The 25,713-nt window shown below is 44.2% G+C and overlaps 1 protein-coding gene and 1 long non-coding RNA gene across 6 annotated transcripts in view; one reads left to right on the forward strand and one right to left on the reverse strand.

Moving 5' to 3' along the window:
• The window catches only part of LOC120440666 (NACHT, LRR and PYD domains-containing protein 12-like), a 50,717-nt gene extending 33,317 nt beyond the window's left edge, over nt 1–17,400 (reverse strand). Inside the window, exons 1-4 of the mRNA XM_039613635.1 lie at nt 17,265–17,400; nt 7,351–7,636; nt 7,193–7,249; nt 2,575–4,423 (exon numbers count right to left, since the gene is read on the reverse strand). Coding sequence (XP_039469569.1) covers nt 2,575–4,423; nt 7,193–7,249; nt 7,351–7,624 — 2,180 coding nt within the window. The 5' untranslated portion in view covers nt 7,625–7,636; nt 17,265–17,400. The remainder of the gene's footprint in view (nt 1–2,574; nt 4,424–7,192; nt 7,250–7,350; nt 7,637–17,264) is intronic.
• A 3,019-nt stretch (nt 17,401–20,419) lies between these two features.
• LOC120440669 lies at nt 20,420–24,663 on the forward strand. Of its 5 annotated transcripts, none has more exons than XR_005613430.1 (8): nt 20,420–21,496; nt 22,164–22,363; nt 22,473–22,622; nt 22,792–22,935; nt 23,033–23,180; nt 23,297–23,791; nt 23,889–23,999; nt 24,482–24,663. It is a non-coding gene; the product is annotated as an uncharacterized LOC120440669 (long non-coding RNA). The 5 variants fall into 5 exon arrangements; XR_005613431.1 differs by having other exon boundaries at nt 20,420–21,195; nt 21,376–21,496; nt 22,473–22,935; XR_005613432.1 differs by having other exon boundaries at nt 20,420–21,195; nt 21,413–21,496; nt 22,473–22,935.
• Nucleotides 24,664–25,713: the final 1,050 nt, after the last annotated feature.

Genomic DNA, 25,713 nt, shown 5'->3' on the forward strand with positions numbered 1-25,713 from the left:
GTGTTAAACTTGTATTTGGTACCTATTCATTAGAAGTATCAATATTCAATATTTATGCTCTAATATATAAAACCTTAGAATTGACAGTTGTACTTTATTTATAGCATGACTGCATGCTGGTTTGTTGAACCATTTTTGAATGTTTAATTTCAACAGAAAACTATAAACAAAGCCTTTGATGAAAAGACTCCTGAGTGAATTGCAGCCTGGCCGGGCTCAGTCCAAAGCAGGGACATGAGCCCACCCCCTGTGGGCCCACCACCGACAGGAGGCACCAGAGGGGTTGGGTGAAATGTGTGCTGGGCGGCGGCCAGAGGGAGGCGGACAGATCCCTGGCTACCAAGACTAGCGTCACCCCTCTGATGGTGATGGTGAAGGAGCCTGAGCTAGGTTGAGAGGTACCGGCAATATATAGTCGGGCTCACCTCAACACACAGCTTGGGCTCCAGAACCAGTCTCCTGGAGAGGGACTGGACTCTGTCTCAGTCTGGTGTTAGTCTTGGTGAGAGGCGGCAGGCTGGGGTGGGTATCTTAGTATCCCCTCGACTTGCACCTGTATGTTGGAGTTTTTCCCAGTGGACGAGAGGATTTGTTATTCGTCTGTAGTTATGCACCAAACGACAGTTCAGAGTACCCAGCCTTCTTGGAGTGGGTGGGGTGCTTGAGGGTGTGCTAGCTGGGGACTCTGTTATATTACTGGGAAATTTCCCCACTCTTATGGGCAACAACAGTGAGACTGAGTGGTGCTCTGTTATTGGACTTCTGCGTCAACCACAGTTTCTCAATAACAAACACCATGTTCAAACATAAGGATGTCCAGAAGTACTCGTGGAACCAGGATACCATAGGCCGTAAGTCAATGATCAATTTTGTAATTGTATCATCAGATCTACGGCCGTATGTTCTGGACACTTGGGTAAAGAGAGGTGCTCTGTTGAACCACCTAAACATATAGTAAGGGTGCACTGGGAATGCCTAGAAGAGGCCCCTGTCCTCCAGATCTTAAATTCCCACCTCTGGCAGAGCTTCGGTAGCATGCTGACAGAGCCTGGGGACACTGAGTCTGAATGGACCATGTTCAGCACCTCCATTGCTGAATCTGCTGCACTGAGCTGCGGCTGCAAGGTAATTGGTGTCCGTCAAGGTGATAATTCCCAAACCAGATGGTGGACAAGGGATGGTGGACAAGGGAACCACGGCTGAAGGAGTCCTATCGGGCTTGATTAGCCTGTGGGAATTTGGAGGCAGTCAATAGGTATCCAGAGGATAGGTACCGAGAACATGACTCTGGCACTGGCTGAAATAAAAACTCAGGTATCAGAGAAGTTTTTAGAAGCCATCGAAAAAGCCTTTTCGATTGCCTTGAAATTCTGGCAAGCCATCAAGCGGTGCACTACCTGATCGGTGTGTAATACAAGTGCAGTGCTTCTGACTTCATCTAAGTATAATGTCGAATCGTGGAAGGAAAACTTTGTGGACCTTGTTGATCCCACTGACATGTCTTCTTTGGAGAAAGCAGAATTTTGGGACGATGGGGACAACTCGTCACCAGGGGTAAGGTCACTAAGGCAGTTAAACAACTCATCCCAGTCATGGAACAGTGAACCAGCTCTGAACCAGCTCTTTACGCTCTCAAGGATAGATGATAGTGCATGGGAGTTTACCCAGCCGGTCTTAATGTGTTTTCTGGACTTGGACTAAGTGAGCAGTAAGTCGGACTTGTTCCCAGCAGGTGCCCTTTGTCACCGGTTCTGTTGATAACTTTTATGGACAGAATTTCTAGGCATAGCCAAGTGGGAGAAGGCTTCCACTTAGGCAGCCTCAGATTCTCATCTCTGATAATGTGGTTCTGTTGGCTTCATCAGGTGATGGCTTATGGCTTGCAAGTTTGAGCCCATGGTCTTCAGCCGGAAAAGGGTAGAGTCCTCATTCCGGATACGGGACAAGTTACTGCCCCAAGTAGAGGAGTTTAAGTATCTTCAGTCTTCATAAAGAGTGAGCAGGAGATCGACAGACGGATTGGAGCAGCGGCTGCAGTGATGCAGACACTGTATTGGTCTATTGTGGTGAAAAGAGAGCTAAGAGTAAAAGCGAAGCTCTCGAATTACCGGTCACGGTTCAGGGATCCTACAAGGATGCCTCCTGGGTGAGGTGTTCTAGGCATTTCCTACCAGCAGGAGACCCCAGGGCAGACCGAGGACATGCTGAAGAGATTATATCTCTTGGCTGGCCTGGGAATGCCTTTGTGTTCCCCTTGAAAAGCTGGAGGAGGTGGTTGGGGAGAGGGAGGTCTGGGCTTTTCTGCTTAGGCTGTTGCCCCCTGCATCCCAGCCCTGGATAAGTGGAAAAAATATGGTATGTTCAAACTGAAATCCTAAAACAGGACCCCAAGTGCATCAAACGGATTGCCCCTAAAGGTAAAATTCTTGGGTTTCTGCATCTATACATGTTAAGCATGAGGTAAGCTAAATCTAACACTACCCAAAATGGTTTGGAAGTTACACCTACTGTAGCATCATAGAGTCTGGGGTCCCAATTATTTTCCAATATAATCGTTTGTATGTGTGCACCTACAGAGCTTTTTTGGAGACTTTCACCACTGGCAGTAACCTGAGAAGAGCTTCCTCTGAAGGAGAGTATTTCTTCAGGTCAAACACATCTAGATCTTCTTCTGATGATAGTAAGATGAAGCCCAGACATGACCACTGAGCTGGAGTGAGTATATCTGTGGACAGACGTCCAGAACTCAGGTACTGTTGTATCTCCTCCACTAAAGAACAGTCCTTCAGTTCGTTCAAACAGTGGAACAGGTTAATGCTCCTCTCTGCAGACACATTCTCACTGATTTTCTTCTTGATGTATTGGACTGTTTTCTGAGTGGTCTCTGAACTACTGTCTATTTTCATTAGCAGGTCCTGTAGTTTATTCTGATTGGTCTGCAGTGAAAGACCCAGAAGGAAGCGAAGGAATAAGTCCAGGTGTCCATTTGGACTCTGCAAGGCCCTGTCAATGGAAATCCTGTGGATCTTCTTTGAAGATGTTTTACTTAAAAGTAGTTGAAGATTGTGCATTGAGGGCTGTGGTAAAGGCATCACATTTATGTTACTGTTATTAAGCGACATCCTCACATAAAGAGCAGCCAGAAACTCCTGAACGCTCAGATGGATGAAGCTAGACATCTTGTCTTTCCCTTTCCTTCCTCGATCTTCTTTGAAGATCTCTGTGAACACTCCTGAGCACACCGAGGCTTCACTGAAATCAATGCCGCTCTCTCTCAGATCCTTCTCATAGAAGATCAAGTTGCCCTTTTCCAGCTGCTCAAAGGCCAGTTTTGCTAATGACTTAATGTATTGAATGCTCTTCTCTGGGCCATACTTTTCCTTTGTCCGATCAATCTGAAACACCAGGAACTCTGCGTACATCTCAGTCAGAGTCTTGGGCAGCTCTTCTCCCTCTCTGGTTTTCAACACATCTTCCAGAACTGTTGCAGTGATCCAGCAGAAGACTGGGATGTGGCACATGATGTGGAGGCTTCGTGATGTCACGATATGGGAGATGAGTTTGTCAGCTTGCTCCTTACCTTTGAATCTCTTCCTGAAGTACTCCTCTTTCTGTGGGTCAGTGAACCCTCTGACCTCAGTTGTACTGCTGATAAACTCTCGAGGGATCTGATTGGCTGCTGCAGGCCTTGTGGTTATCCAAATGCGAGCAGAGCGTAGCAGTTTCCCATTGATGAGTTTCCTCAGCAAGACATCTGTTTTAGTTGCCTTTGTTACATCGACAGAGCGAATGTCTTCAGAATGAAGGTCGAGATGAAGGCGGCTCTCATCCAGCCCATCAAACACAAACAGAAGTTTGAATTTACTCTTGTCATAGTTGGTGATTCCTGATGACTGAACATCTGTAAAGATGTAATTCAGAGCGTCCTGTGGGATGCCTACAGTTTCTGGGATGCATTCATGAATGAGCTCTGCCAAACTGAACTTTTCTCCCTTCAGTGGATTCAGCTGACGGAAGGTGAAGGGGAAAATCAGATGCACATCTTGATTGGATCTTTGTTCAGCCCAGTCCAAAACAAACTTGTGAACAAGGAAGGTTTTTCCAATTCCTGCGATTCCATTGGTCATCACTGTTTTGATGGGTCTGTATTTTCCAGAGGGATGTTTGAACATGTCTGTGGGTCTAATAGGTTTCTCTGATTCTGCTGGCTTCCATGCCTTTTCAATCTGCCAAACCTCATGCTGTGTGTTGATATGTACATCATACCCAGCTGTGATGTACAGCTCTGTGTAGATATCAGCCAGACACTGTTTATCTTCTGCCCAACCTTCTTGTGCACACATGAACTTGTCCTGGAAGTTTGATTGAAGCATCTGTTGGTAAGATGTGATGGGGTGAGGCTCTGGTACTGGAACCATCACATCTGTATCAAATATGCAACATGGAAAGCGTAAGGTGTATATCTACCATCAAACAAATCTATAAATTAAGTTCTTTCAATTTTTCCTTGCACATAAAAAGTCTTCAATAATCAGGACCCATTATATCGCAAAGACCTTTCGCTATTCCACTAGAGTACTTTGAGAAACAGGCTTACTTGTGGTTTCCAAAAGTACAATGGTGGCAGAGCTGCCAAGCCGTTTTCCTACATAACTTGCTCTTACTTTGTGACATCTTCTCTACTTTTCAGATTAGGCTAACGCTGGAGGTGAATTCCAGATTTTCTACTTTGGTGTAGAAGGAAGAAAACTGGAATAGGTGTAATCTTGAAGGAAGAGTATGTGAATAGTTTTGTGGAGGTAAAGAGAGGATCATGAGTTCGAAGCTGGAAATGGAAGGGGCGGTGTCGATTGTTGTCAGTTTGTATGCCTGACAGGTTGGAGTTTAGAGGAGAAAGAGGAAGTCTGGTGAAACTTGGATGAAGTGGTACACTTCATCTAAATGTGAAAGAGATACTGCAAGGGTACCTTGCAGTATCTCTTTCTGCAAGGTACCCTTGCTGCAGCAAATGCTGCAGCAAGGGTACTGACAGGGACTAGAAAGAGAGAGCATATTTCTCCTGTTTTGGCTTCCCTTCATTGGCTTCCTGTTAAATCCAGAATTGAATTCAAAATCCTGCTCCTCACATACAAGGTCTTAAATAATCAGGCCCCATCTTATCTTAATGACCTTGTAGTACCATATCACCCCATTAGAGCACTTCGCTCTCGCTCTGCAGGCTTACTTGTTGTTCCTAGAGTATTTAAAAGTAGAATGGGAGGCAGAGCCTTCAGTTTTCAGGCCCCTCTTCTGTGGAACCAGCTTCCAGTTTGGATTAGGAGACAGACACTATCTCTACTTTCAAGATTAGGCTTCAAACTTTCCTTTTGCTAAAGCATATAGTTAGGGCTGGACCAGGTGACCCTGAATCCTCCCTTAGTTATGCTGCAATAGACGTGGCTGCTGGGGGATTCCCATGATGCATTGAGTTTTCCTTTCCAGTCACCTTTCTCACTCACTATGTGTTAACAGACCTCTCTGCATCGAATCATATCTGTTATTAATCTCTGTCTCTCTTCCACAGCATGTCTTTCATCCTGTTTTTCTTCTTTCACCCCAACCGGTCGCAGCAGATGGCCCCGCCCTCCCTGAGCCTGGTTCTGCGGAGGTTTCTTCCTGTTAAAGGGAGTTTTTCCTTCCCACTGTCGCCAAAGTGCTTGCTCATAGGGGTCATATGATTGTTGGGTTTTCTCTGTATTTATTATTGTGCTATCTACTGTACAATATAAAGCGCCTTGAGGCGACTTTTGTTGTGATTTGGCGCTGTATAAATAAAATTGAATTGAATTGAATTGAATTGAATTGAATTGAAAAGGTGGTGTAAGGGGAGGGTTGGATGGTGGATGACGGATATCAAGAAGTGAGTGAAGGAGAAGCAAAGATCAAATGCTGGATGTTAAATAAAAAGAGTTGCAGAGTTCAGGAAGGGGTTGAGACAGAGAGAGGTGGCAAAGGCTTATGGTGAGCTGCATGTGAGGTTGGACACTAAGGATGGAGAAACGGACTTGTACCCAATGGTAAGAGACAGATCAGGCTGGGAAGCATGTGCAGCAGGTAAAGGTGATTAAGGATGGAAATTTACCTATGATTAATATGACTGTGCAGGAAATATGGAAGGAGAACACTGACAAGTTTGTTAATAAAGAAAATGACAGAGAAAGGAGGATGGATGGAGGGCAGTTAGTAAGCAGAATTAGTAAAGAAGAGTGGAGGTATGGAAATGTCAAGGAGAAAGGGCAATGGACCTTTTAGCCACAGAGTTTAAAGCAGTCTTGCCTGAAGAATGGAGAAGAAATGTGCCGGTACTGATTTTCTCGAATAAAGGTGATGTGCAGAGCTGCAGTAACTACAGAGGGATGAAGCTGATGAGCCACACTGTGAAGATATGAGAAAGAGTTGTTGAGCAGCAGTGTGGCTTCATGCTGACAAAGAGCTCTACAGGTGTGACGTTTGCTCTGAGAGCGTTGATGGAGAAGTTTAGAGAAGCTCAGAAGGAGCTTCACTGTCTTTGTGGATCAGAGAAAGCAGATGACTGGCTGCTGAGAGAGGAGCTGTGGTTCTGCATGAGGAAGTCAGGAGGGTCAGAGAAGTGTGTGGAGGTGGTGCAGGACATGTGTGAGGACAGAGGTGAGGTGTATGGTAGGAGTAACAGGTGGGTTCAAGGTGGGGATGGGATTACATCAGGGATCAGCTCTGAGCTCCTTCTTGTTTGCAGGTGGAGTAGAGCATGGAGAGGGGGAGGTATGATCTGGAGAGAAGGGGAATGAAATTCAGTAGAAGTAAGACAGACATGTGTGAATGAGGGGGAGACTGGTGCAGAGGTCAACATGAAGGAGCAGAGGTAGTAAAGGTGGATGAGTTTAAGTACCTGGGGTCAACCATCCGAAGCAACAGAGTGTGCACAAGAGAAGCGAAGAGGAGAGTCCAGGCAGGGTGGAGTGGGTGGAGACAAATGTCAGGGGTGATTTATGCTAAAGAGCTAAAGAGTACACAATAAATACTAATTCTATGAGACCAAGATAAGAAAACAAGCTTTTTATGAAAAATGATTAATGTATGTTAGTCTATTTTGTTATTCGTCATAATGACAAGCTCTACGAACAAGTAAAATAAAATAAAATAAAATAAAATAAAATAAATCATGGCTACTTGCCTTCAGTCTGAGGAAATCCTCTCTTCTGTGAAGTCTCCCCACAGTTGCTGACGTCCACTGACAGGCAGTGATTTTGAGTGTTAGACTGATTTAACCTGCACTCTGTGAAACGTTTTCAGACTGCAGTGACGTCATGTTTGGTTTTTCTTGTAACTTACCTTCTTGTCCTGAGCTGCTGGCGCACAGACTCTGCAGCAGGTCATTCCTACTTAGCCTCTCTAAAATCTTCTTAGCCACCTCCACAGCTCCAGGAAGCCTGTAGGTTTGCACCATCAGGTCGACAGTGACAAACCTGTTTGTTGTCTCCAATCGACTCTTTTTGATGGTTGGGAAGCCTTGAAGGACGTCAGCTTGATGTAGGAGCCACTTGAATTTGTTAAACTCTTCATCTCCCAAATCCTCCAGAGTACTTAACAGGTCCTCTGACGTCATCCCTGATCCCTGCTAAAGGAAGAGAATATTCTCAGCAGGTATTTAACATATTTGTTGTTGGTTGAGGATAAACATAACGTCTTGGCCGTTGGTGTTCGAATCAGCATTTTGAGTTTTAATTTTGGTGGTGTGGACTCATGGTTCTGTCTTTTGGATTTCACAGATGATTTTAGTTCATGCTCATTATTACTTAGATTTTCTAGTTCTTGGTTTCTTGTGTTTCTTATGTTAGTCCTTTCGTGTCCTAGTCTCGACTCTGTGTTTGGTCTTTCTTGTCTCCGTGTTTTGCCTTCTGTCTGTGTCAAGTTCATGTGTCTCAGTGTTAGTCACATCCTGCCTTGAAGCAAGTTTTCCCCGTTGATTTGAAGATTTGGGCTGTATAGTTTTGTACTTTTGACTTTATTTCATTATCAGAAAAAGTGCATGATTGGATGGCTCAAGGCTGTAAGCGCAGTGTAAAGTGTGACTTACTTCCTTGAGCCCTCACCCTGCATGTTTAGAGCTGAGCCTCACATGCTGACAGTCCTCAGTAGTACTGATGTTTCTGAGTTTCTGAATCAGTTTGTCATGTAGAAGGTAGAAAGCGGCTCATTATTGAAATGAAGAGCATGTTTAGTAAAGTGTCGGTTGATTCATGAAGTCCACTTTTGCTTAAAATAATATGCAAGAAAACAGTTTATTTTATGTGCCTATAATGTAATCATTGAGTTTGCTTATACAGCCTTGAAATCACTTCACAACTATGCACATGCACATGGGAGCGTGGGGTATTTGTCCTGAAGCTACAGGCACTTCAATCCCTGTCCTGCCACAGTGAGAGCTCGGCTTGCTCTGCTGGCAGTGAGTCGGTTCAGTTTTACTTATAATGCACCAAATTACAACAGCCTCAGTGTTTGCAATGTGCAGTTTGTCACACAGTGTGTCTTCTAGCTAAAGGTAAAGCCGTTAAGTTTAACAGCAATGAGAGCCAACTGGCAACCTGTCCAGGGTGTACCCTGCCTCTCACCCTAAGACAGCTGGGATAGGCTCCAGACCCCCCACGACCCTGAAAAGGATAAGCTAGATAAGATAAGATGATGGATGAATAGATGGATGGATGGATGCTCAGATATGGACATACTTTCACCCGCTCTGTCAGCAAAAGCTGAAAATAAAAAATATAATGCAAAGTAGTCAATGTACAGCTTGTATAACAGTGTAAATTTACTGTCCCCTCTAAATAACTCAACACACAGCCATTCATGCCTAAACTGCTGGTAACAAAAGTGAGTGAGTGCACCTCTAAGTGAAAAGGTCCAAATTGTGCCCAATTTGCCATTTCCCTCCCTGGTGTCATGTGACTCATTAGTGTTAAAAGGTCTCAGGTGCATATGTGGAACAGGTGTGTTGAATTTGGTGTTATTGCTCTCACACTCTCTCATACTGGTCACTGGAAGTTTAACATGGCACATCATGGCAAAGAATTCTCTGAGGATCTGAAAAAAAGAACTGATACTCTACATAAAGCTGGCCGAGGCTGTAAGAATGATGCCAACAGCCTGAAACTGAGCTGCCAAGACCATACAGCAGTTTAACAGGACAGGTTCCACTCAGAACAAACCTCGCCGTGGTTGGCCAGAGAAGTTGACTGCACATGCTCAGCATCATATCCAGAGGTTGCCTAACTTTTTTTCTTAGGTGCACCATCACAAAAGTTAGGTGCACCCAAGTTTTTCAACCGCATCTCTTAAACCCACTGTTTTACTTTTTTTTTTAAGTGCTGTCCATACAGACAACATTGATTTGTAAATGATTCACTAAAAATCTTGACAACACAAAGTTCTTTATTTGGAGCACATTTCCACAAGAAAGATCAGTTACTGAAAAAGTGCTTGTGCTTAAAGTGCTTTGGCACTTTTTGGTAATATTGTAGACAATGTTAAACTTAATCATCATCTCGGCCTCCTCTGACGACCTGTTTGCTGCTGAAATGCGGTGGGGACACTTGGGCAGTGCATTTATTGCAGCATATAATGTGTTTATAGTGTGGATACACTGTGCTTTTTCAGTGTTCAGAGGTTGATGGCTCCGTGTCAGAGCTGGCTATGAATTTCAGATGGATCAGGCCTTAACTTAATGAAAAAGTTATCAATCATTCTTTTCATCTTTTCTCATTACCCACAGCTACATCCACCTCTGTCAGGCCTAGGCTGCTCACTAGGGCTGGGTATCATCACTGATTTCTATAATCCATTCGATTTCGATTCACAAGGTCCCGATTCGATTCGATTTAGCCTCAGACAGTCAGAAATATTATAATTCTGGTCATTTATCAGCACTGATACACATGAGACTTCATCAGAATTGTGAACATCACAGCAGATGCCTTTGTGTCAAAGTAACTGAGAATAAAACAGAAAAACATGAAGGAGATTTTTCTGGTCTGGTTTTTTTTTTTTTATAGCAGATAACCTTAAAAATATTCTGCAGTAGAACACAAACTGAAGAAAACCATGAATCAACATGTGAACATTACCTGATGCTGCTGAAGTGAAGCAGAGCAAAGTTACAGAGGTTTGATTAAAGACACAGCTGAGAGTTTAGCAATTTGGCATCATTTTAAAAAGTTTACATTTCTTTGGTATTAAACAGCAGAAATGAGGCTTTGTTGTGTCAGGAAATCAATATTCTTAGTATCCTTATTTTCCTATTATATTGTTTCATGTACTTTAATAATGAAGGCTTGTAGAGCAAGGCCACCTTTGACTCACAAATAAGTGCTCAGCCAGACTGAAAAACAGGAAGTTTTAGTGCACAGGCATATTAATAGATAAGACACAGAAAAGAGGAACTTTCCATATAAGCAATGTTCGAGCCTGTGTGACGTGTAAAGTACCGAAATAACACCATATAAGACACAGCTTATGATTCTAATGTTAGAGCTCTTGCAACTGGCGTTTGAGCTGTGCAGGGGTCTCTCTCTTCTGGAAGATGATTGAATAAAAAGAAATATCAATGTTTTAACACAGGTCAGGAAGAGTAAAATATTATGCTGCTATTATTTGCTGCTATTTTTATGATCATTATTACTATTCCATTAATTATTAATATTGATAGTGCATTTAGATGTTTAAACATATTGGCACCCAATTAAGCTTTTATTACAGGTCCAAGAAGAACCACTTTAAACTGTTGAGTTGAATCTATAATTCTAAATGCTTTTCAATGCTCCTATAATCTTAAATGTTTCTGTGCAGACTGCAGGGACAGGAAATATACTCTGTGCAAAAGGAGACAGGAAACGCCATGCTTTGCAAAAGTGAAAGTGAAAGCAGAGTCTGAGTGCAACCTAAGAGCAGGTTATTTTATTATGCATTTATATCTTTGGATTAAGCTTTTAGTAGAGGCTCTTGATTAAAACATTTACTCAACATATTACATATATAGTTCCAATTGGGGTATTACATGTAAGGATGAGCCTCTGTTCTGGTGAAAGGTCAGAAGTGCAGAGGGTGAGATGAGAGAGCATTTAAGGACGAGACACACATACACACACATACAGACACATATAGTTTCAGCTGTGTACGTGCGCAGGCCTTGTTTCTGGTGATGACAAGAGGTGTGAGGTGAGCCGGGGTGCAGGAGAGGTCATGACACGTACGCAGTACACAGCACACACACACCCCCACACATACACGCACACACACACACACATCTGTAGACTCATTTATATAGGTAAGAGTTTAATCATGTTTTGTTTGCGACTGCAAAATTGTGCCTGCATGAGTGACAGTTTGTGCAGAACGTGGACCTGATGTTCCAGACAGATAAGCCTGGGCAGGATGGTGACAGGAAGCACCTGGGTTCGAGCCGAAGACGATGTTCTCTTTAAACTGTGTCAAAAGTTAACTGAACATTTGTGGTTTTGGATTGACGTATGCTGTATTGTGTCTGAGGGGGGGGAGCAGTATCACCCCAACCCTATAAAGCCTTGGTTTTGACTATTGTAAGACAGTTCAACACTGAATCTGCACAGTGTTGGACTCCACATGTGTATTCATTAAAATGTCGTCTAATTGCACCCGGCAGGATCAGTGGTCATTATTTTTGGTCTTCCTCCTCAATTTCTGAACCCTTAACACACACTATGAGTCGGTTTTCTCTGTTCTGTCATGGGGAAAAAAGGATCGGGGTTCAATAGTTGTCAGAGGTCATTTTTGAAAAAAAAAAACACTGGTCGACAGCGTCGTACACGACTTGTGCATAATAAGCAAATGAATAACGCAGAAAACAGACATTTGAGATGGGAAACTGTTCTTGAAGTACACTGAGAGAGAGAGAGAGAGAGAGAGAGCTGTGCAGGAAGTTTTTATCGTGGTGGAAGCAAAACAGCAAAAGTCAGAGGGAATTCATGACGACGTTTATCAAATGTGAAGTGCAGTTTTGATCTTCTTTTGCTGCTGGTTCAGTGAATTTTGGTTGGAGAGTGATGAAAGCTGCAGCATCAGAATCTGAGAGATGTCAGCTTTAAGCACCGACGGCATGTCCGTGTACGTGTTGTTGGGTGAGAAAACCGACAGATCACAGATTCTGATGCATCTGTCATGGTCCTGAGTCTGAGGACTCAGTGTTTTGTGTTTCCTTATGCTTTTGTTCATTCCGAGTATGTATTCTGTTGTGATTTTGCCATTTGTTAGGTTTCTGTTCTTTGCCTGCCTGCTCCCACTTCTCTGTGTTCCCTCTGTCTGTCCATGGTGTTATTGTGTCTACTTATGAGTCCGCCTGTCAAGTTCAGTGTCCTGTCTGGTTCTGTCTGTTAGTTTCCTGTTTTATTCTGAAAGTTCATGTCTCATGTCAGTGTGTGCAGTTTTACCACTCCCCTGTCTCGTTAGCCTAATTTCTCCCAGCTGTATCTCCCTCCTGTGGCCCATTCCCTGGTTACTCCCCGTGTATTTAAGCCCTGTGTTTTCCTGTGCTCTCTGTCGCGTCGTCTGTTTTACTCCATGTCCGTCTGCAGAATTCTGTGTAACCCGGTGTTCAGTCTCGTCTCTCCGCCATCTTTCTTTGTGCTTTTGTTCCTCCTCCGTGAGTGTTTGGTTTAAGTTGAGTTCTTTAGTTTTCCCCAGTTTAGGTTTGTTTACTCCCCGCTCTGCTCTTCCTGTTTTTGTCACCTTATCACCGCTGTAAATAAACATTCACTCGCACCCCAGCCAGTACCTGCATTTTGGATCCTTTTCTCAATTCACCACACGACTGCTGCGCAGCCGTGACAGTACGACATGACCACAAGATGGATCCAGGGGACTCGCCCGGGGAGAGCGACCTCACACGCGCCCTACGCCTGGTGGACTGGGTAACCCACACCTCCAACGCACGAGCGAAGGTTGTGGGGATAAATGCCATTGAGGCTATTCTGGATGGAAATCCCTATCTCCACCAGGTCAGGGGATTTACGGAGTTAATCTCTGAGCTGCATAAAGCCCGGGAGGGTTGCAAGCTCGGGAAGTGGCGGATTCTGCCCTGCAACAGTGAACTACGACCGTCCCGAAGCAGCCGTCTCAGCTTCACCCACCGGAGGTTTCACGGCCCGACCTGCCGGAGGTTTTGCCCTGCCCGTCGGAGCCGTCAGCAGTGGGGAAGCAACGATCACGCCGCTGGCACTTCACCCCACAGCCGGATTCAGGGACTTCTGTGCGACCAGCTGTGGTGAGTTCAAAGGATGCTGGTGCTTCTGAGACTGTGTTTTCTGGGGCTGTTCGTGGGGGGAGTAAAGACAGTACACGGAGCTTACCCACCTTCGTGGTAACTGACCTCTCACAAGCTGGCATTTTTAAAACATCCATAACAGTAACTGACTGGGTTTCATCCACTCCACCACCAACTCCAGTTTCACTTCAACCAGTACATCAGCCTTTAGCCAGCTCATTAGCCCAGCCTCCATCTATTCCATTAGCCCGGTCACCTGCCCCCTCCATACTGGAGGCTGTGTCTGCGCCACCCATTTTGAATCCCGTTCCTGGCACCCATTTTAAGCGGAGAGACAAACACATTAAAACCACTCTAGTTTCTCAGAAACTGGCTAATTTAGAGACTGGTACTCGCCCCAGGGCCTCCCCAGAGGCTGAGTTTCTGCCTTCAGCCGACTCTGGACCCCTGGAGGCCAAGACGCCAGCTAAGAACTGCACTGTGCCAGCGCTGCCGGGGCAAAGCCAGTGCCCTGCGCAGTTTCAGTTACTGGTGACTTTGCCAGCGGTCCCCGCACCTGCTGGTTCTGTTCCGTCCCTGCCAGAGGTCTCCGCACCTGCTGGTTCTGTTCCGTCCCTGCCAGAGGTCTCCGCACCTGCTGGTTCTGTTCCGTCTCTGCCAGAGGTCTCCGCACCTGCTGGTTCTGTTCCGTCCCTGCCAGAGGTCTCCGCACCTGCTGGTTCTGTTCCGTCCCTGCCAGAGCTCCCCGCACCTGCTGGTTCTGTCCTGTGTGTGCCAGGGGCTCCAGTGCCCACTGGTTCTGAGACTAGGGGGCCCGAGGAGCCCGTCCAGATTCCTGCCTCGTCAGCTGGAGGGCCCGAGGAGCCCGTCCAGCCCCAAGACTCGTCAGCTGGAGGTTCAGGAGAACCTAGCCAGCTTCCTGCCTCATCAGCTGGAGGGCCCGAGGAGCCCGTCCAGCCGCCAGCTGCAGCCTCATCATCCTCGCCAGCTGCAGCCTCATCATCCTCGCCAGCTGCAGCCTCCGAGTCTTCAGCGTCGCCAGCTGCAGCCTCCGAGTCTTCAGCGTCGCCAGCTGCAGCCTCCGAGTCTTCAGCGTCGCCAGCTGCAGCCTCCGAGTCTTCAGCGTCGCCTGGTCCAGCTCCGGCTTCATCAGCGTCGCCTGGTCCAGCTCCGGCTTCAGCGTCGCCTGGTCCGGCCTCTGCCTCAGCTCCGGCTTCAGCGTCGCCTGGTTCGGCCTCTGCTTCAGCTTCATCGGCGTCGCCTGGTCCGGCCTCTGCCTCAGCTTCATCGGCGTCGCCTGGTCCGGCCTCTGCCTCAGCTTCATCAGCGTCGCCTGGTTCGGCCTCTGCTTCAGCTTCACCCGCTTCGCCTGGTTCGGCTTCGGCTTCGCCTCCGGCTGGTCCAGCCTCCGCGTTCGCTTCAGCGTCGCCTGGTCCGTCTTCGGCTTCGCCTCCGGCTGGTCCAGCCTCCGCATCTGCTTCGGCCTCGTCTGGTCCAGCCTCTGCTTCGGCCTCGTCTGGTCCAGCCTCCGTCTCACCTGGTGCTGCGGGGGCCACGCAGCCTTCGGGTCCCCAACTGCCGCCTCAACATCGTCGGTCATCTGCCAGGCCGCATGTTGGGCATCTTCGCCACCGTGGCCGGCCTCCGGACTCGCATTGTCGCCACCGCTGTCGTGAGCACGGTCGGCCCCCAGAACTGTTTCCACGCCACTGCCTACTGTGTGGCCGGCCTCCGGACCTGCCCCACCGCCGCTGCCTTTCACACGGTCGGCCCCCGGAACTGAAGTGTTTTGGCCTCCGGCGCTGTCGGCCTCCGGGTCGGCCTCCTGAACTTGTCCGTCTGGGCCTTTTTGGACTATGTCCCTCCGTCCTGGACCCCCACCGCCCGCCCGGGTCGGGTCGTTTTCTGGGTTTTTTTTGGTTTTTGGAGGGTTTTTTTTTTTCTTTTTCTTTTTTTTTTTTGGACGGTTTTGTGTTTCTGTTGGGCTGTCTGGGGCCAGCCCTTGAGGGGGTACTGTCATGGTCCTGAGTCTGAGGACTCAGTGTTTGTGTGTTCCTTATGCTTTTGTTCATTCCGAGTATGTATTCTGTTGTGATTTTGCCATTTGTTAGGTTTCTGTTCTTTGCCTGCCTGCTCCCACTTCTCTGTGTTCCCTCTGTCTGTCCATGGTGTTATTGTGTCTACTTATGAGTCCGCCTGTCAAGTTCAGTGTCCTGTCTGGTTCTGTCTGTTAGTTTCCTGTTTTATTCTGAAAGTTCATGTCTCATGTCAGTGTGTGCAGTTTTACCACTCCCCTGTCTCGTTAGCCTAATTTCTCCCAGCTGTATCTCCCTCCTGTGGCCCATTCCCTGGTTACTCCCCGTGTATTTAAGCCCTGTGTTTTCCTGTGCTCTCTGTCGCGTCGTCTGTTTTACTCCATGTCCGTCTGCAGAATTCTGTGTAACCCGGTGTTCAGTCTGCGTCTCTCCGCCATCTTTCTTTGTGCTTTTTGTTCCTCCTCCCGTGAGTGTTTGGTTTAAGTTGAGTTCTTTAGTTTTCCTCAGTTTAGGTTTGTTTACTCCCCGCTCTGCTCTTCCTGTTTTTGTCACCTTATCACCTCTGTAAATAAACATTCACTCGCACCCCAGCCAGTGCCTGCATTTTGGTTCCTTTTCTCAATTCACCACACGACTGCTGCGCAGTCGTGACAGCGTCGTGTCCACTTTGTGTTCACGTCTTTGTGTGGAATCGTTTACCTCCTCGCATTTTCTGTTTTAGCTGTTTGGTGGTTGTTGAAATAGTTTTGTGAGCTTTAACCTGAGATTCTGGTGTTTTCCGGCAAAATACATTTATATTTAAAAGTCGACTCAGGATTTAATGAATCGATATCGCTTTATTCAAGCTACTCACTTCTCTCTATCCGCCTGCACTTTCAAACGTACACATGTAGGACTACAGGAATATCTGGACCACGGCCAATCAGAGAGGTCCCGCCCCTGACCATCTCTGATTGGTTTAAACCACGATATGGGCATAATGTGTCTGTTGTTGACCACACAGAGACTTTCAGAGTTGCGGAGAATTTCTTTTTTTTGTACTCAAATGGCTGGTCACATCGGTGCAACCTAGGATTTTTTTTTAGTCACACCATTGAGAAATTAAGTCGCATATGTGACCAAATTGGTCAGACTCTGGAGCCCTGATGAGTGCTGCCAGCATTGCTGCAGAGGTTGGAGGTGTGGAGGGGTCAGCCTGTCAGTGCTCAGACCATACGCCACACACTGCATCACATGGCTGTCATCCCAGAAGGAAGCCTCTTCTAAAAATGATACACAAGAAAGCCTGCAAGCAGTTTGTTGAAAATGTTTCCAGAAACTACAGTTAATTGAGGGAACCATGAATGCCAACATGTACTGTGACACACTGAAGCAGAGCATGATCCCTTCCCTTCACAAACTGGGCCACAGGACAGTATTCCAACATGATAACAACCCCAAACACACCTCCCAAAAAAAGACCAGTGCCTTGATAAATAAACTGAGGTTAAAGGTGCTTGACTGCCCAACCATGTCTCCAGACTTAAACCCTATTGAGCATCTGTGGGGCATCCTAAAATGGAAGGTGGGCGTGCGAGGTCTCTAACATCCACCAGCTCCATGATGTCATCATGGAGGAGTGGGAGAGGATTGCAGTGGCATCCTGTGGAGCTCTTCTGAACTCCAAGCCCAATAATGGTGGCCACACAAAATATTGACACTTTGAGCACAGTTTGGACATTTTCACCTAGGGGTGTACTCACTTGTTTCCGGCGGTTTAGACATTAACGGCTGCATGTTGAGTTATTTTGAGACAGCAGATTTACACTGTTACACAAGCTGTACACTGACTACTTTACATTGTAACAAAGTGTCATATCGTTAATATTGTTCAATGAAAAGATATAAAATATTTACAAAAATGTGAGGGGTGTACTCACTTTTGTGAGATACTGTGTATATAATTGCTCGGTGCAGTGACTCCCAACCTAGGCGAATGGCTCCAGCTGATCCCAGGAACAACATCTGAGATCTCTGTCCAGAAGAGCGCAGTCCAAGGAACGGCTAAGATATTGCACAGGACCCTCAAGCTCCCAGGCCTCCAGTAGGGGACCCAAGCTTGGAGGATAAAGACCACTCATAGGGGCGAGAGGGGAATTTTTCTATACATATATACAAACTATAAGTGCAAAACTGAGTAGCACAATATGCATATGTGCATATGACCTGTCTGTAATTATTTGGACCTGAGTGGAGTTGAACAGGGTGTGAATGAAGTGCACACTCTGCTGTTCTGGTACTTTGGCTCCTATGATAAGCTCATCTTGGAGCTCTTTAGCAGTAAAGAAGTTTTTTCTTGTTTGTCATCACATATATGAGCTTATATGACTTAAGAACACAAACCATCCAAACCACAAAAGCTTCCTTTTCCAGTTCTCCCTGTGACACCCATTGCTATGTATGTCCTGCTCATTGTACTGATTTTATCTCAGTGTCAGATTGGTTAGATAAAACTTTCAGTGTTGTTCTGTCAAACAAAAAGAAATGTCTTTTAGACTTACACAGACTGAAGCTTGCGTTGATGCTCCTGCAGCTGAATCTTTAAGGGTTTATGAGTTGAGCAGCAGAAGTGAGAAGCAAAGGGTGCAGACGTGCTATTACCAAATCAGGAAATATACACATACACATTTCCTCTTACTGCAGCCAATGAGCATGAAATATGGTCAGACCTCTGCTGCTCGGCTGATTTTTCCATACAAAATTGCATGTCCCGTTACCACTATCACTACTGCAAAAAACAGAAGTCACAAACCTCAAACAGAACCTGCGAAACCTGGAAAAATCTCATTTGTTACTCAACACAAAGACAGAAAAGGGAGAAAACTGGGTGAACTGAAATTATATACACACATGAACAAAAATGAGCTCATCAGCCTTTGTTTTCTCCTCAGTTTTGTCACATTCAGATCATCTATTTGCAACTCTTTCAACTTCAACATTCATAAAATGTTGATTTGGTGATTGGTTGTCCTGCTCTTCAGCTTCAACATTCAAATTTAAGATGTTTATTTTCATTTACACCGCAAAACACAAGTGGTTACACAGAGTAATGAAACTCTTACTTTGCAGGTTCCTCTCACACAACTAAATAAAAACTAATTAAAAAAAAGAATAGACTTCACTCTGACATATAAAATAGTAAAACAAGTGCTTATGTAGCTTATGTGTGGGTGTAGTCAGAATATAAAGTGCAAGTAGTTACAGCACTGTCACAGTGGTAATATATACAGAGTATGCAATATTAAAATGTTTATATTTATGAAGTTGTGTTATATGTAAATTTGCAGTTTTATGTAAATGTATAAAACTGCAAATTTACAGGTCAAAGATAATCAAACTTCGACCATAAGTCAGTGATTCAGTAGCCTGATGGCCTGTGGACTGTTCTTGCTGTGTGCTGTGGGTGGGTGTGGTCCTTTATGATGTTGTGTGCCTGTACTGTTATCAGTACGTGTTGGATACACTGTGTATGTTAGCGCAGGTCTACAGTAAGCCAAACTCAATTTTCATGAGCCGGGAAACTGAGCGTCTTGCTCCTTTATTACAGTCTTCTCCACAGCTAACAATTCTTTACAACTGTGGCTTGAATAGCTCCATGAAAGGGTAGAGTGAAATTAAAAATAAACAAGGAAATAAAATATTCTTTAGCTCTTTGACATGTGAAATAAATGCACCAAAAGAAATGGCTACTGCTAGAATACATGCATGACAGTTAGCCTTAGCTGCTACTAATGATAAACAGTCGTTTTAGCAATCCTTTGATATGCAGATTATATCGCTAGCGTCATTGCTATGTTAATAAACATAACTCTAAGCAAAATCAGCTTCTGGGATAAGACTAATCCCTGGTACAAACACACAAAACAATCTCTAAATCAGCTCTTATAGAACATATAAAGTGAACCAGAACATTCAATAAACTTACAGCCATTGCTTTCAAAGGTGTAAATAAAGATTCAGGACACAGGAGGTGAAGTTCAGACATGGATAGGCAGGTTTTCTGTACAATGGCCGTCCGTCAAGACACTAAGTCTGGACTTCGTAATTTCGCACTGGAGTCCGGACTTCCCGAGAACGCAGCGCGATTGTTCTACAGTTGCAGTGTACTTGATGACGTCTCCGTTCCGGAGTTTTTACTGCCATCCCCTCTTAATTTAACTATGATTAGTATTTGCAATAGAAATTACACATGACATTAAAAAAAAATTATACATCATGTAGTAGATTTTTAAGAAAAAAAGATAATTTAAAAAAGTATCTCAAGCACTTTAGCAAAATTCTCATATCATCTGTTTCATAATGTTTAATAACCTTCAAACAGTTAAGCACAATCAGGGTCTTAGGGACATTTATTGTCTTTTGCATTTTTAATTTTAAACCATCTTCACTGTGTTGAGTGGAATATAGCCAAATTTGTCAAACAATTTTTTTTTAATTGGTTTTTTTTTATTGTTTTTTTTTTTAATTGCGGTGTAAATTCATTAAATGAGCCTAAAATGGCGAAGCTACAGAGATGCATCCACCTTTATGCCTATGGACAAAAAGTGTCCCATTGAAAACCATTATAAACGCTATTTTTCATTGTACCATCAATTTAATTAAATTTAGTGTCATCCTTTACTGATGACCCGGACTTTGGAGTTTGGGCCTTAAATTTGTGATTTTTTCATTTGTCCACCAGGTGGCGCCCTTTTTTCTATATTTCAGCATTGAATTAATTCAAGCCAAAAATTCATATTTTGGGTGAACCGTTCTTCTTTAAAAAGTGGAAAAAAAGAGTGGTGTTGTGTGTCACTATCAATGACCTTTATATTTTTTAAAAAATATAAAGGTCTTTATGCCTAAAAAAGAGAAAAAGACACAAACACACTTTTTTCCCCAAAAGTATTCAAAAGTATTTTCTCTTAGACGGCCACACTGCAACACAAACAAATTAAATACAAAAGCAAAGATCAAAACCAAATTAGAATTTATTTTTCCCTTTAAGCATATTTTTTATACACCACTGCGGTTAAATGACCCATAACCCCGGAAGTAGTCGTGATGGCACGCCATGGAAATGCGCATGAAGCAGAAAACTAAGTATCTCTCATCTTACACTGTCAGTGGATCATATTAGCGACACCAATATCTGCAAATTGTGAGCCAAGAGGAGATCGGTGGGAACAGCCATTTGATAATTTTGACAAACTGAAGGACCAAGTCGAGGCTCTGCCCCGTACTTTCAGCGCAAAGGTATGGCGTGCGCTAAAGTGCCTTTAGCGCGCAAAATAAACACCCCGCTGTCGGGAGTATGAAAAGGGCTGATGTTTTCGTTTGAAAAAGTGAAAAATAAGTATCGTTACATTACCATTCAGTTTGAGGGTTACAACATAAAATGATATTTTTTAAATCTTACGATGGCGGTGACAACTTCCTTCCGGTCTATGACCTAGTTGTTTACTTCATTTCTTGCTCAGTGTTGCCCAAATCCTCTAGGTTTATAGTCAACGACAGTAGATCACTTCTAAACATCGGTAATAAGGTTCCACATGTAATCGTGGACACTTTTAAACCCGACCGAGCCAGGCCGCCGGACGGTCTAACAATAGACCGTCCGGCGGCCTAGCTTCTTACAGCCTACGCTGTATAACACCAGTGTCTGTGGCAGTGAGTTTCAGCAGCTGTGGAGTTTTGCACTTTTATAGAAGACTGTCCACTTTTCTTAGGCTTGCTGCATATTAAGTTTTATTAGTTTACACTTTAGTAACACAGTTTAGTCAGCGGAAAGGTCGATATTTTTTTTGTTACCAGTGCAGAAACGTACACAAGGTAGGCTATTTTTTTTTTTTTTTCTGTGGAAAACTGAGTTTCATGTGAAGTGATTCATGTATACCTAAATTATTATTTTTTACATACCCAGTTTGTCTCTATTATTTTTGTTTTGAGTTATATATGTTCATTATTATTAATGTAGCTCTCTCAGAAAAAATAGAGTGTTTGCTTTCATAGGTTGTTACCTACATGTAGAAAACTGAATATCCCACAGCACCTCGGCCAGGGATCTTCAACCTGCAGCTCTAAAGCCACATGTGGCTCTCCGGCCCCTCCACTGTGGCTCTTATAAGACCATGTAAGTTATGTTTTATTATAAAGACAACAAGAAAGGGTTCAATTAGCAGTTTGTTTTTTATGAAATATCTGCATTGACTATCCACAGAATGTACAAAGCTTTTAAAAGTGATTTAATGTTTCTTAGCTTCAAAACTGTTTGCTGTAATTTTCAAGTTGGTTGCTCATCTTTCCTAATTTTCAATTATTATGGAAAGGACTCACTTAGCTGGCTTCATTTTAACAAATACTTTTTTCCGTTGTGAAGGTTAGATGATTCATTTTCTTATAAAATCTTTTTTTAGGCTCTAGACAGGTTTTGTAGCAGCAGGGGAAAAGGGGCCCTTTGAACTGAAAAGGGTGCTGACCCCTGACCTAAGCCATGAGGTCAACACAAAACAAATACAGAAAAATTATTGACAGAAAAATGGAACGGTTACTTTCAAGGCTACAGGTGAAGGTGAATGTTTGTGTAAATGCAGATATGCATCAGACTGACAAAGAAAAGAGTGTTAAAAGATTTTTAATTTAGAACTTTAACTTTATATGCAAACCTGAACTTACTGATAACACACAGCAGCCATATTGAACACATGTAACTGTAATGAACCAAATAAAACAGAAAAATGCAGGCAGCACTCATCATACTGTGTATAACACAGCATGGGGTTGTATTTTTTTGTTTTCAGATGCTCCTGTCACTCCATTTCCCAGGTCATCACAGAACTCCCACACATGGAGCTCTCCTGCAGTATGTAATGTAATGCCCCAAACCGTCACTGGTCATCTTTCCATGGAAAGCAATTAATGCCCTCAAAGTGAACGACTTTCCTTGGAGAACCAGGTTGGAACGAAATTCAGTCAATGGAAATTCTGTTTGGTTTGCAAGGTCAGTATCAATCCACACGATATCTCCAATGTTGTAGCTGTGAGTAACTGTCCCTGCACAGAGCTCATTTCCTGTCGTGCTGTCTTGTTTGGACTTCTGATGGACACAGAGATGGATTGGAGAGTGGCCTGAGGCAGGTAGACTCAGGTAGGCCGAGTCCTGCTTCCACAGCAGTGCCAAGATGAGCCATAGCAGGCTCTCTGAGGATAGAGAAGGCAGGAGAAACAAATGGCACTTCCCTTGTCATCCCTTTGCTGAGGTAGAGGTGCTGTGAAGAGCAGTGTTTGGTAAAATAAACACTTGAAATGTTCCTCATTGTCTTAACAATTACAGCAGAGATATTGCACTGAGCATGGATTTGGATCGCAGCAGACCTCAACGAGACAGCTTCAAACATTACACTAAGCAGCTCTGCTCTCCTCCTGTAGGTTTGCTGGGTCACACCATCTGTGGCAATGGCTTTCACCAGCTGCAGGACTGGGTTTTCACTGTCCTTCAGAACAGCATTTTGAAATGTGGAGCTGTCACAGAAGCCACAACATAAGCACTGAAAAAATGCATCAAATGCACAGGTATTGAGCACAGAGATTGTTGATTCCCTTAATCTAACAGGCTGATGAAGGTTTCCATTTTTTAATAATCCCACCTTCACTCTTTTGGCCCCAAAAGATTCATCTGCATGGAGCCATTTAGTACATGGAGAGAGGGAGGAAGTCCTCTTCCTTTTTTTGGGTGGAACAGCCAGGCCCCTCCAGTTCTCAACTGCATCTTCATGAGCCGGAGGAATGTTTGTGGCAGCATCAGATCCCACAAACGGGTGAGCATCCATTTTTATTTTGTCTTCTGCACTGTGAGTCGTCATGGATCCAGAATTGGCATCTGTGACTTTCAGTGATCCCACTGTTGCCTCATCCTTGATCTTTTCTTTTGCAGAACAAATCCGCATATTTCCCTCGATGAAGGAAAGATGACGAGCAATGAAGCGATCGACTCGAACAGGCAAGTTTTCATGTTTGAAAAGGCCGTGTTTTATGTTTTTGAACTCAGCTTCAACAGTGGCTGAACTTGCTGTGATGCTGGTGCTTTGGAAGAGAGGGACCATTATTCCTGTCCAGAGAGGCAAGTAACTTGCGAGTCTTATTATATGAGGAATAATCTCAGGGAGAAAGTGAATATTATCTCTATCCCGGTTTGCTCCAGCAAGTGACCTGCTCTCCTCGCATATTTCTGTTACCCACTGTCGTAGGTCAGTCTGGATCTCATCAAATGAATCCACTCTCTCACTTTCCTCTGTCTGTTCATCTGGAATGATGATGGAGTCTTGTGCAATTTGGGCTTTCAGGTATTTCTTGCACCTTTCTGAAGGAAGAGGGGCTCCAGAACTGTCATCACCCTCTGCCTCACTGAGGGCCACAACAGTGATAGCACGTAGGAGCTGTTTTGCATGGTCCAAGTATTGTGACTGAAGACGTTTTGCTAATGACCTGACAAAGAAATCTTTAACGCGGTGCGTTTGCTTCTTCAGGCAGTCCCACTGGCATATCATCTTGATGCAGCGTGCAACATCAACCCTGATAAAACAGGGGGGGAGTCTGGCAGACTGGGTTCCAAGAAGGACATGAAAGTATTCATTAAGGTAGGACTTCAGATCAGGATGAGGAGTGAAAGCCTTGACCAGAGCTCCCAGAATTCCCAGAGAAATGTCCCTCACAGCTTCCTTTGGCACAGGTGCACCTGCACGAATCCATTCTGTCATCCAGTTTGCGATGGCATTAACATCATGTTTCTCTGACAGCATTTGCACCACTGGGACACTGGGGCAATTGTTTTCTGTCAGAATACCTTGATAAAGGAAGATATGATCAGATTTGCCAGATTTGGTCTCAGCAGTTTTTTCACAACTGAACCGGTTGCATCAAAACACACAGTTGGGGGAGATTTTTTTGACTTGTAAACATGCATCTGATCTTGACTCCAGTAGTGACAGAAAAACCTGTCCAGTCCAATATCTCGAATGCTACCACTGTGAGGAACACTATATTTTAATAATTGCAGAGATGCAATGGGATCCATGTCCCCTAATTCCAAGTCTTTTCTCTCTTGTTTGGATTTTTACAGAGTGGCCAAATTTGGAAGGTGGCTTGGCTCAAAATCTCCAACATCCATCAGATCTGCTGCCTTCGCTGACCTCCATACAGCTGGTTCCATTCTGCCCTCACACAGCTCTTTAGCGATCTGTTCACACCAAGGGCGTAGATTTGGTTTTGGCATTGGTGGGGACGGATGATTCAACCACCGAACCCTGCCCTGTTTCTTCTTTTTTTTTTCCTTTTTGTCTTTGCTTCTTAATAAAAAAAGGAGAAATATACTTGCTGTCAAGAGATGTACTCTAAGACACTTCTTCAGCTGAGAATCAGAGAGGAGAAACACACAGTTTTACTTACATGCAAGGGCAGCCACAGAGCATTCACACTTGGAGTGAGGGCTCCAAGACTCGCGCTCTGCCACTGCCCTGGTCTTTATTTATACAACAGTGAATACGTTTGTTCAGTGGAATGTTGATGCGTGAGCATGTGCGAATATGTGTGTGTGTGTGTGTGTGGTGTGTGTGCGTGTGCCAGGAGAGGCTCCTCTACCTGGTACAAAGTGAAACTGCTTATTAAGCTCTTATCTAGCAGGTACTGCTCCTTCCCTGCATGATAACGGGTCACAGTGAATCAAAACAGTCTGAGTTATAAAGAGGTCATCATGCAGTATTCTATCATATGCAAACTTATATTATTAAAAGATTATACTGACTACAATTTTCTATTGACACTTGCCTACATACGCTATTCTACATGCTTTTAAACCATTTAAAATTACAATTCATAGTTTTATATGTGAATTATATAATGTTAAATTACTATTAAACAAATGACTGACTAAGTATTTTAGACTTCAGTTTACTTCAGCCATATTCCATATAAATCAGGTATCATACAAAAATAAAAATAGCTTCAAACACAGTCATTACAATAAAAGAATATGACTTTAAGGACTTAACAACATTACTTCAGTTATAGTACACCAACATCTCTTACACATTAGCACTAAGTGAACACTGAATGACCTGCTGGGTTTTGTCCGTAAAACTACTCATCTAAGATTACCACAAAGTAAAAGATCTCTCAGCAAAATTATGCAACATTTTAGGCACTATTGCCCCGATCAGCTCAGTGAGCTGGGATTTTTTATTCTAAACATGAACTACTGTTACAGCAACAGACATGGACTACTGGTGCCCCACACAACAACTCAATGTCCACTATGTGAAGGAGCCAAACACATGCCTTCTCCTCTCGTTAACT

This window comes from Oreochromis aureus, linkage group 6 (assembly GCF_013358895.1).
Source record: "Oreochromis aureus strain Israel breed Guangdong linkage group 6, ZZ_aureus, whole genome shotgun sequence".
Classification (NCBI taxonomy): Eukaryota; Metazoa; Chordata; class Actinopteri; order Cichliformes; family Cichlidae; genus Oreochromis; species Oreochromis aureus.